The 10,428-nt window shown below is 49.4% G+C and overlaps 6 protein-coding genes across 6 annotated transcripts; 2 read left to right on the forward strand and 4 right to left on the reverse strand.

Annotated features, from left to right (window-relative positions):
- Nucleotides 1-233: 233 nt before the first annotated feature.
- Nucleotides 234-1,289, reverse strand: ASPZODRAFT_18065 (hypothetical protein; the record flags this gene model as incomplete). The annotated part of the gene is made up of 5 exons (XM_022727146.1): nucleotides 234-389; nucleotides 446-490; nucleotides 539-909; nucleotides 963-1,154; nucleotides 1,205-1,289. The coding sequence occupies 5 exons, from the start codon at nucleotides 1,287-1,289 to the stop codon at nucleotides 234-236; spliced, it is 849 nt and encodes a 282-aa protein (XP_022579669.1).
- Nucleotides 1,290-1,984: 695 nt separating this feature from the next.
- Nucleotides 1,985-3,356, reverse strand: ASPZODRAFT_100391 (hypothetical protein; the record flags this gene model as incomplete). The annotated part of the gene is made up of 5 exons (XM_022720765.1): nucleotides 1,985-2,304; nucleotides 2,349-2,791; nucleotides 2,845-2,965; nucleotides 3,014-3,137; nucleotides 3,189-3,356. The coding sequence occupies 5 exons, from the start codon at nucleotides 3,354-3,356 to the stop codon at nucleotides 1,985-1,987; spliced, it is 1,176 nt and encodes a 391-aa protein (XP_022579670.1).
- Nucleotides 3,357-3,769: 413 nt separating this feature from the next.
- ASPZODRAFT_18067 (hypothetical protein) lies at nucleotides 3,770-4,223 on the forward strand (the record flags this gene model as incomplete). Its single annotated transcript, XM_022727147.1, has 3 exons — nucleotides 3,770-4,001; nucleotides 4,046-4,122; nucleotides 4,167-4,223. 3 exons carry the CDS (start codon nucleotides 3,770-3,772, stop codon nucleotides 4,221-4,223), a joined length of 366 nt encoding a protein of 121 aa, XP_022579671.1.
- Nucleotides 4,224-4,300: 77 nt separating this feature from the next.
- ASPZODRAFT_134570 (hypothetical protein) lies at nucleotides 4,301-5,456 on the reverse strand. Its single transcript, XM_022723567.1, has one exon. The coding sequence runs from the start codon at nucleotides 5,429-5,431 to the stop codon at nucleotides 4,430-4,432; it is 1,002 nt and encodes a 333-aa protein (XP_022579672.1). The 5' UTR covers nucleotides 5,432-5,456; the 3' UTR covers nucleotides 4,301-4,429.
- Nucleotides 5,457-5,693: 237 nt separating this feature from the next.
- ASPZODRAFT_134571 (hypothetical protein) lies at nucleotides 5,694-6,819 on the forward strand. The gene is made up of 2 exons (XM_022723568.1): nucleotides 5,694-5,798; nucleotides 5,851-6,819. Exons 1-2 carry the CDS (start codon nucleotides 5,711-5,713, stop codon nucleotides 6,624-6,626), a joined length of 864 nt encoding a protein of 287 aa, XP_022579673.1. The 5' UTR covers nucleotides 5,694-5,710; the 3' UTR covers nucleotides 6,627-6,819.
- Nucleotides 6,820-7,706: 887 nt separating this feature from the next.
- Nucleotides 7,707-9,727, reverse strand: ASPZODRAFT_679150 (hypothetical protein). The gene is made up of 4 exons (XM_022729494.1): nucleotides 9,219-9,727; nucleotides 8,915-9,163; nucleotides 8,303-8,863; nucleotides 7,707-8,243 (listed from the first exon to the last, which is right to left on the reverse strand). Exons 1-4 carry the CDS (start codon nucleotides 9,246-9,248, stop codon nucleotides 7,836-7,838), a joined length of 1,248 nt encoding a protein of 415 aa, XP_022579674.1. The 5' UTR covers nucleotides 9,249-9,727; the 3' UTR covers nucleotides 7,707-7,835.
- Between the last annotated feature and the right edge of the window lie 701 nt (nucleotides 9,728-10,428).

The raw sequence follows: 10,428 nt of genomic DNA on the forward strand, positions 1-10,428 counted from the left end.
CTCTCGTGGTTGAGATGCGTTGTAAAGTAGAAGCATTGCAGATGATGCGGGGTATTTACATGAATCTTATCTTATCATATCTATCTCGGCCGATCTGGAGATCCAGAGATGATGATGTTTACATCTTAAGAAACCAACCATGCTTATTCCTTATAATCTTGTGATGTTGAATCACAATATAAGTATACTATCAACCTGACCAATACTTTATAGGACAAAGGTGAGCGACGCAGCTACAAAGTGGTACATCCAGCGTAGCCCATCTCAATGCCGAAGCTGGAGAAGTGCCCGATGGTTACACCCACGAGGCCATTTCCGGCAGAGCAGGAGGTGTCGCGCTCTCCAGAGCACAGCAGGCAGGTTGCCTCTGTTCCATAGCTGTAGTATTCCTGCAACACATGAGATATATATCTTATGGATTAGTGTATAATTCTAGGCGACTTACCGTCCCGTAGTGGACAAAGTCCTCGGGAGCAGAGACATACATATTCTAGGAGATTAGTGAATAGTTTGATTCAGGCAACCGAGGTAGTCTTACCGGCACACCATCAAGTTCGTTGTTGCCGCGCTTCAAGGTGCCTGAGATGGAAGTGCCAAAAGCCGCAAATTCAGAATTGCCAATGGGAAAGGCAGCCAGAGCCGTGCTGGTGATTTCCTTGTCGGGGAAATTCTGCGCCAAAGCAATGTACGAGAGATAGGTGAGGGAGCCCCCGAGGGAGTGGCCGGTGGACTCGAGCGTATAGTCGGGATACTCCTCAATCAGGGCTGCCACCTCGGCAATCACGGTGTCATGAACCGAGGACCAGGGCGAGTAGATCCCATTCATGATCTGGACACCAGAGGGAAAGGTGACGCCAGAGAGAGTTGGAGTCACCAGGGTGGTGTCGATATCGTTCAGAATGTCAGTCACTAGATGGTGAGTCAGTCTTGTGGCTATCATCAAGGTGTGAGACATGACCGACCAGTGGTTGAGCCTCTCATGGCCACAGTGATTGTCTCCTCAGTGGTGGAATATCCTATAAACCCCTGCGTGTCGGTCTCCGCATCGTTGATTTGCAATGTGATGGTGACGTCGAATGCAGTGCCGGTGCATCCTGTGTACGCAGCAGACGACAGTTCGGCAGAGCGCTGGAGGGCGGCAAAGGCAGAGGGATCTGGAATGCCATCAGCGTGGTCAAAGGGGATATGTCATTCTCGGTCTCACCAGAGGTAGCACGACCTAACAGTGCCGGGCTTGCAGAGGCCACAGACACTCCGGTGAGAAGAATGACAAGAGTCTTGGACATCATTTTGGGCTTTGTTCTTGGAGAATGAATCTGGTTGTCTTGGGAAGATACGAAGGCGTGCGGTGAGGCTATATATACTTCTGTCTCCCTCGGCTCAGTATTCGAAGTTGATGTCAATAGTATTACCATCCGAGGCTTCGGCATCTCTCCTGGTGATGTATCATTTGGGATGCTTGGCAATGTTGATGATATATACGCAGTCTGGAACCGAATGGATGAGTAATAAGGACCCTGAATCTGGGGGACCCCAGCTCTATCTCGGCATCTGGCAAAACGAGTGGTCCTTGAAAATCCCGATCTGCCGGTAGTTGTGTTAGGCAGCAAAGCAATCGCCGAGGCATGGTTATTTAATAAATTATACTTTGGAGACTTGCGGGGTATTCTGGGGTCCCCGGATCGACTGCTTTGTAAGTCAAGAGTTCTACATATGATAAGTAGGCATGTGAGATATTTTCAGTTTCAACAAAACCAAGGAGGTAGAGCAGGTATTGTAAAGCTTAGTCCGCTCTGATAAAGCCTCGGCTGACATAGGAGATATAGGCAGGTACTACTTTTAGAAATATTGAAAAATATCAAAGGAATATATACTGTAGTAATGCAGTCATATCCGACTGGCTATGTATTTAAATATCTACATGAAGTGCATCCTTTCAGACATAGGTATCACTTAGAGTCAGTATATACATGAACTATAGTCCCTACTCAACCAGCTTGATGGCTTCAATGATCCCTTCTCCCATCCCCGGTGGTTGGAAGAAAGTGACGGCAGTCAAGCCTACCGAGGAGAGCAATTCCCGCCATTGGCCCTCGGAGCGCTCAAACGCGGCGACCAGGGCCATCATCATCACACTCATCGACGCCGACATCAAGTCGCAGTCGGATTCCGGCAGGATGGTCTCGTGGATGATCAACCGCGAGTATCCTGGCTTCATGGCGGCGACGATATTGGCCAGGATGGAACGGCAGTGTGCGTCGGACCAGTCGTGCAGCACCCAGTGGAGGAAGTAGACGCGAGCCCCTGTTTGTTAGTATATAAACTCGGCGTTAGAGCGAGAGACATACCTTGGATAGGCTGAGGATTGAAAAAATCGTATTCCTGTAATTCTGCGCCAGGAAGGCCAGTCATACTGGCCACAACCTGCGGCAGATCCTGCAAGACCAAACGGCCCTGTTGATGCGGGAATCGTGCCCTGAACTGGGTCAGATACTGGCCCGCGCCGCCCGCGACATCGACAAGGAGGACGCCGTCATCGGTGAAGCCGTCCAGGATCCGCGTCTGGATGTCGAACCAGTCGGTCCACTTGAGCGTGGCCTGTTCCTTCCAGGCCATCCAGCTGTGGAAATCAGCAGCCAGCGCTGGGTTCTCGCCCAGCCAGCCGAAGAAGGGCAGTTGCGTGCCCATCGCCAGCTGGAAGGGAGTCTCGTTGATGGAGGCTGGGAACTGGTTGTTGTTCTTGCGGAAGAACTCGGGGGCTTTGGCGGTGCACATATTTCCAACATCGAAGCTACACCATCAGCTGTGAGCTATGAGATGGGCTGATATATGTGTGGACTTTACCATGCTCGTGCGGTGGCCTGCATGGTTGAGCCCGCCATGGCAGTCGTGAGAGCAGACGGTTTGAATGTCTGTCCGTCCTGCAGGACATATCCTGTCGCCACAAGCGGGCGAATAACCTGGTCTATCGTGGATTAAGAAATGGCGGTACAATTACTCATTGTTAACTCACTGATAACAATTGGATCGGCACCAGACGTCTCTGCAATTTTGGCAAGGGTTGTTCCTTCTGGACGGATGCCAGTGAAAATTCCCAGTTGGACGCCCATCCGTATCGCCATCAAGATGGCAGGATACTGGCTGGATCTTTAGCAGAGGCAGTAGGACTTTTCAGTTGGCGAACTGACCATGACCATATCCCGCATGATCCGTTCCGCTGGCGACTCAAGGGCATCCAGGAGCTTTCGCGCGCTGGCCAAGGCGGCAGCCCGAGTGTCTGGGTTGAGGCCATCCGGAGACTGCAGGGAGGCGGTCAGATCGTCGATCTGTTTGACTCGGGCTTCCCAGAAACTCATAATAGCTATAATAGGTGTCTTTCCTTCTCTGAGAGGACATAAGCTGATTCAATTGTCAAGTTATGAAATGTATCCATGCTGACAGCCCCTTTATTTCCATGCTGACGCGTCCCCTGTTAGTGCTGTGGCATGACTCGCATGGAGACCTCAGAGAACATCTTAGTATTTAGTATAGAGAGTTGATATCCTAATAAATTATTAGTATTATACTCTAGTAAGGATTTAATTCTGTAATTGTCAAATTGTGTTATGAAGAACATTTAGATAGGTACTGGTAAACTAGCTGCTTCTAGTTATGTAACCTTATACTTTGTATCTGCAGGGATCATATCCTTGCACTCTCCCTGTAATCACTGCATAAGAAAGATAGGAACAGCCACAATCAATGACTTCCATCTTCCAGTCCCGTCAAGATGGGAGATCATGGAGACGCCTTGGTGGGAGTCTCAATCGCCATCTCCATCGTCCAGATTGCTGCTGTCGCTGCCCGATTCTATACGCGATACTGGCAGCAAGTCCCCTGTCGGATGGATGACTACCTCATTATTCTCGCATCGGTAGTGACTCTTATTCATTCCATTAGCCATGAGCTGATTGATTCCTTGCAGGCGGCATGTTCAGGGCAGGCAGCTCTATATATCTTCTGTATGTGGAAGACATTGTTTCTCTCCTATCTAACAGAAAGATAGTGGTCTATCGAGGCATTGTCGGCCGCCACCTCGAGATCGTCGAGCAACTGCCTTTGAAGCTCGTCATTCTGGGCAAGGTAGGGTATTCCAGGCTTTTTGTATCATCTTCTCACCCTGCTAGGGCCTCTATGGATACAAAGAGAAGAAATTCTCCGGGGATGGAGGGCAGGGGTTCTGAATGCGCTAGAGTACAGTAATAGACGATAATCCGATGCGGGGTATCTGACTGCACCCCGCACGACTCCATGCGGAAGTGGCGTGCGGGCCGCAGTCTGATAACCCACAATGGCATTAGATTAGATGAGATGTAGATAGTAATTCAAAGCATAAATCAAACTGAGTTTACATCACATCTATTGAAACAGGGTCACAAAGGCAGCCTCCCTACTCCTCTCTAGAGGACACCATCTTCAAAGAATCCTGCCACAGTCGTTCCTCGTCCTCCGGGCTATACGTGTGTGTCACGTACGTCGAACTGGTCGGGACCCCATCGTCAGGCCCCCGTTCAGTCTCAGAACAGGAGCAGAGATAGCGGCCGCCTCGGCCTTCCCAGTCCCTGCTGATCGCGGCGTAGACGGTAGTTGCTGCTCCTTGCTCTGGGGTTTGCGATGCTCTCACCAACGTCGCGTCTTGTATCATTGCCGCGACTAGCTCCGCCGGAAGATGTCTTGCGATCTGGGTTGCAACAATGCCAGGGTGAACACTTGTGGCGTGGATGCCCTGCGGGCCATAGCGGCGGTCGATCTCGTTGGCCATGTAGATGTTGGCTGTCTTGGACTGCGCGTACGCAACCCATGGTATATACCCGCCTTGAGTGAAGTGGTAGTTCTCCGACGGGTTGAGGCCGCAGACCCGGTGCCCTGAAGCAGACAGCATCACGACGCGGGACTGGAAGGCGGGCGTGCTGCCAGCCAGCAGGGCATCCTTGAGCAGGTGGAAGAACAAGAAGTGCGCCAGGTGGTTTGTGGCAAACTGGCTCTCGTATCCGTCTTCCGTGAGCTCGAGAGTTGGGACGGCCATGACTCCCGCATTGCCGATCAGGATGTTGACCGTGTTCGTCTTGGCTAGGATGGACTTGGCGGCGTTGCGGACACTCTTCAGGGAGCTCTGGTCCATCTCAACCAGATGCATCCGATCGGGCTGCAAGAAGTCGCCCAACGCAGTCTTTGCCTTGACTAGGTCTCGGGCAGTCAGGAACAGGGTCGCTCCTGTCGCAGCAAGGGCACGCGCAGTCTCGACCCCGAGGCCAGACGAGACGCCGGTAATGACAACTGTTTTGCCTTTAAGTTGTCCTTCCATCTGGCTATCCTTGACGATCTGCAGGGCGGTTGGTCGCGCATCTCCAGGACCCTGAGGGTTGGCGTAAACAGCAGCGTATTGAGACATTGAGGTAGTATAAAGCCAATTCTTGAGTGATGGTTATTGGAATATGATTCTTGTGCCTCAACTACAATGGCCTTTTATACTTCAAGTCACTATGATCACTTAATTAAGATTACTAAAAAGTATATAATTTTGGCTGACACTTTTGCCATTTCCGGTCTAGCCTGGTTCAATGAATTATCCTTTTAGTCTAGCGCTGTAAGACTAATCAAAAATCAACCTGATTATGAATCATCTAATACGAGGTCAGTGATGAACCCGATCAGCCTCACAACTCACAGCATGGAGAAACAAATCAGGCCTCATGGACAGCCCGATGGCGGGAAAGAGCGGAAGAGAATGCAGAACCGGTTGAATCAAAGAGCCCGAAGTGCGTCATCCACACCAGACTCCTCCAACAGACGTACTAATCCATCCACCAGGGGTGAGATTGAAGCAGCTGGATCCAGGCGCGGGCAGGTCCCGGCGACCCCCGTTCAGAGTCCATCGGTGGCGTTTGGATGAGCAGGAGGAGTCCGTCATCAGCAACGATCCGAGACGGCCAGGAGGAGTGAGTGGAGGGCAGGATAGAGACTCTTCGCTTCCGGCAGACCACCAGCTGCTGCATCTCATCCAGTTCAACACCTGCCGGGCACTCTGGTCGATCAAAATCCTCCTGGCACGCTTGACGGTCTCTCTCATGTCGTGTGCGGGCCAGACGGTGCCGATCGACACCTACGACGTCTTCCCTGCGTTTGCAGTGACATTTTCCCAGCTTCCTGCCCGTCTGGGCTGTCTGGCGCCGACTCCGTTGCAGACAGACTGCTTCCATTCCACTTGGATGAACCTGTTTCCGTTTCCCAGGATGCGCGACAACCTCATCACCTGGCAGGCATGTTTTGACCATGTAGAGCTTGTGACGGACCTCATTGGCAACCTCATAAACACCACACTCTTCTATGCAGGCCCTTCAGGTACGATCCCTGCCGTGGCGGCCAGACTCGTCGTCTCAAAGGCCGAGGACGACGAGATTACCGCGTCTCGCACGGGTCTGATCGTCTGGGGCGAGCCGCATCTCGCTGAGAGCTGGGAGGCAACCCCAGGCTTCCTTCGGAAATGGGCTTGGGTCATGGCAGGGTGCGATGAGCTGATCGAGTCAACCAATCGCTGGAGACGGACCAGAGGGGAGGAACCAGTCCAAGTTTCCACTTTGGCATAATATTAAAGACAACTGTACGTATATGGAATCAACTATAGACCCGATCTTGTTCTGGTGCAGATGAGCATGTCTAGATAGTATGTATAGGTGATATACCATCAGGAGCATGGGAATATCAGTTTTTGTCTCGTGCTCCTGTGCTTAAAGTCGCGGCAGGTATAGAGACATATTTGCAGATGAAGCTCTACTGCATAGAATATGTAGTGGTCAATATAATCAATGTCTTATTAATATCAGGTGTTTTTAGGCATTTCCTGCCTAAATCTTGAGTTTAATCATGTTCTAAATAGTTCATAAGAACCATGAATAACAATGGATTCCACGAACCAGGCAGTTGAGCTGGAGAAATACGTTAAGATATATAATATATTCCCTAGGTAATCAAGGATATATAGTCTTATTCGCCAGCTTAGGTGCCTCACTCATATAGATTCTACTGACCTAATATCTTAATTGTGAATGTTACTAATTATCATATTATAAAATAAATATACAGCTATAAAGGCCTCCAGACTGCCAAATGTTAGGTATAAAGGTGAGATTTTTATATTGAAGACCTTGTGCAACAGGCATTATCTGTTATAGGTAAGGTTTATATATAAAGATCTAGAACTAATAGTAATCATGATCTGGTAGGTTTATCTATACTCTTATATGACAGCCACCTCCTGCTAGGCCTCGCCAATCAATCCCACGACTGCCATGGGAGGGAAACCAGGAGGATCCATTGAGCTACGATCACCCGCTGCTGCCTTGATAGCTTTGTCGTAGGAGAGAATTTATTTGAGATTTAGTTTCTAAAATTCCTCTTCCTTAGTATTCTATGGACAGTTTGGTATCCTCTGAAGCATTCTGCTTGGAAAAATAAAAGTTAAGAATAATGATTCATAGAGCAGGAGAATCTTGGTACCTGCACCTTTTAATATAGTATAGCATACTAAATATAATGTCAACTTTCAATGGACAACAGGACTCTCCCTTGGCTATTAACTAGATGACAGGTATAAGGGCATTTTCATATAAATCTGATTCACATGAGGACCAGCATTAGTATATAATAGTATTATCTCCCACACTCCAGCTATAGATGGAAAGCAACTCAGATAGATAGAAAACGACCACATCAATGATCTAAAAACCTGCATTCTAAACCATTAATTATCTATGTTCCATAGCTATCATCAACTCATAACTTTCCATTCAATCCACTCAACCAGTATGTCCAGTGGTGGGCTTCTGCCCCATCTCCATAAGCAGTTCCAGCTCGGAAACGGCCTGTTCCAGCTCTTCGTCGCTCGGCATGTTAACAATAATCAGATACATGACGTCCTGCCTGAGCAGCTTAGACGGCCGAAGCGTCTTGATGCGCTTCCTTTGCTTGTACTGCTTCCACTTCTCCTTGATCGGCTCGACGGGCGGTTCGCCGCGCGCAATCCGTCTCGGGTTCTGCAGGCGTCGGATGCGATCAATGAGGTTCGTCTGTCCGAAATGGCCGCCAGTCAGCACAGCCGTGATTGAGCCGGTGTTGGCCTTGTGGGTTGGGTCATTGAAGCGTGAGACAAGCGCCTTGCGCTCTGATGCGGGTGTGACCAGTGCAGATCCGGGGTTTTCGTGTTCCTATACCCATTAGTATATTATCATGGTGTCTATCTGGTGATCATGTATAAAATTCTTACATATTCAACTTGTGCTTTGCGATCCATGTAATCCTCCACCCACCTGCCTGCGCTCTTCATCTTCGCAAGAGTGCCCTCTGCCACTGCCTGGTCCAGATGCGGATACACCAAGGGCGCGGCTTCTGGGAGCGCGAAATCGCCGTGTGTTGTGCCGCTCTTGATCCGCAAGTTTGTGAGCCGTTGTTTGAACGGCGTCATGACTGGGTGCTGCTCCGTGTGCGTATACTTGGAGATGATAGGGGCAAAGTCGGCCCCCGGCTTGACCTCGCCGGGCTGGTTGATGTTCACTGCCTCTGTGGTGAACAGCGGTTGGGTCTCTTCCCCCTGGGGCTGGCTGGGGAATTCATCCTTGATCCCCATCACCATCGCGTACAGGCCCCGCGGCAGGAACAACTCTCTGTTGACCCGGTCCAGGTACTTGTTGCCCCGATACCGAGACTGACACTCGCGCGCAGTGCCCGCCACGGTCTGAACGACCAGACTTACAATGGCTGGGATCGTGCCGGGGATATTGCCCACAATGCCACCGGCCACCCACACAACATCGATCCACATGGACGACTAGTCATTCTTAGTCGACACATCATGGAAAAAGAAAGGAGAGCAGCTCACCTGGCTGGCGTGGTAAAAGTCGTCAAGGAACTGCAGAAACACATCCTGGTTGAGCCCTGCGTTGGCTAATAAGGGGGCATAGGCGTGCACAAACCCGCGTCCCCGGGCGCGCGGCCGGCGCTGGGGGATAATCACAGGGCATGGAAGCCGCCAGTCCGCCGGGACAGGCCCTGCCCGGCGCACCAGCGCCCGTACGTTATCCTTATCTTGGGCCTCCTGGGCCTCCTGGGCCTCTTCTGTCTCCGGGGGGCCATTGGGGGACGGCCCCGATTCGTGTTCGTTGTAGCTGGGGGCTGAGCCTTGCAGTTCCTCCCCCATCTCGTCCAGCTCCCATGCGGCCTCATCGTGCTCGTACCGGGGGTCAAGTGAGTAGTTGGACACGCTGTACTTGTCGCACTCATTCCTTGCGTACGCGGCTGGGTATGTGGTCTGGTTATTGTAGGCTGGGGGTGTGGTTTGGGTGTTTTGCTCTGGGTATCCAGCCTGGGTATTGTAATAGAGAGGGAACTCGTCAGCCCGCTGGTGCCCCTGGTAGACAGCCATGTCATCATTAAATGCCGGGAGCTCGTCGGATGGCTGGTGGACGTAATTGTAGGCGACTTCATTGCCCATGGCATACTCGCCGCTCGGGGACATGGTGCTCTGCTTGGACTCGGACTTGCTGCGTGAGTGATCGCGTGAGGCATGAATGGCTTCCGACACGAAGCCGATGCCAGAGCCGACATAACTCGAGATGTATCCCATCGTTGTGAGGGTATAATGATGGTTGAAGGTTTTGCTTTGAAGAAATGTGGAGTAGAGTGTAGGTTTTATATATATAGAGTAATCTATTTTTATTTTATTCCATCCGCATCATCACTCTACAAAGTGCTCCGCCCATCAATTAGGATTCTATCCCTGTCTCATGTACTGCCGCATTATGTCACTGAGCCTCGCACATCCTATTTTAGAATACCGTCGCTACTCTGTAGGAATATGTAGTATGTGTACCTTGGACAAATTAAAATATGATGTTATAAGGAAGCTCTTGGCGAGTCTTGAAATGCGCTAAACCGAAAAGGGAAGTCGAGATGTCTCCCCACCCAACAGCTCTCTCTAATTGGTTACTGTGCAGTGATCATCAATCCAGGGCGATCCTTATCAAAAAAGGTAGTCGATTTTCCTCGTCTATGTAGCAGAGACTTACGTAGTGGCCCAGGCCATTTAGTAACGACGGTTAGTGAAGGTTTTTTGAGGTTTTAAAACAGTTATGATTAGTTTTAAAACTAGTATTAAATTATTATATAGTTATTAATTATTTTTAACTTAATAACTATTATTAATAATAGATAATAATTAAATTATTATTTAAATATAATACTAGCTCTATTTTGAAAAAAAGAAAAATTATTACTTTATAATATAATAATTATTTATTAATTAATTATTAATTATTTATTAATTATTTATTAGTTATTAAAAAATAGATATTTATTAGATATTTATTAGATATTTATTAGACTTATCTATTATAA

The sequence above is a fragment of the Penicilliopsis zonata genome, assembly GCF_001890105.1.
Source record: "Penicilliopsis zonata CBS 506.65 unplaced genomic scaffold ASPZOscaffold_12, whole genome shotgun sequence".
Taxonomy (NCBI): Eukaryota; Fungi; Ascomycota; class Eurotiomycetes; order Eurotiales; family Aspergillaceae; genus Penicilliopsis; species Penicilliopsis zonata.

What these genes read in the sequence shown, in the direction of transcription:
- ASPZODRAFT_134570 (XM_022723567.1), bottom strand. Translation starts at nt 5,431, where the DNA reads ATGTCTCAATACGCTGCTGTTTACGCCAACCCTCAGGGTCCTGGAGAT.
- ASPZODRAFT_134571 (XM_022723568.1), top strand. Translation starts at nt 5,711, where the DNA reads ATGGAGAAACAAATCAGGCCTCATGGACAGCCCGATGGCGGGAAAGAG. An exon ending in GTTGAATCAAAGAGCCCGAA is followed by an intron (nt 5,799 to 5,850) that starts GTGCGTCATCCA and finishes TCCATCCACCAG; the next exon opens with GGGTGAGATTGAAGCAGCTG.
- ASPZODRAFT_679150 (XM_022729494.1), bottom strand. Translation starts at nt 9,248, where the DNA reads ATGGGAGCTGGACGAGATGGGGGAGGAACT. An exon ending in ACTTTTACCACGCCAGCCAG is followed by an intron (nt 8,864 to 8,914) that starts GTGAGCTGCTCT and finishes AAGAATGACTAG; the next exon opens with TCGTCCATGTGGATCGATGT. An exon ending in GCAAAGCACAAGTTGAATAT is followed by an intron (nt 8,244 to 8,302) that starts GTAAGAATTTTA and finishes TAATGGGTATAG; the next exon opens with GAACACGAAAACCCCGGATC.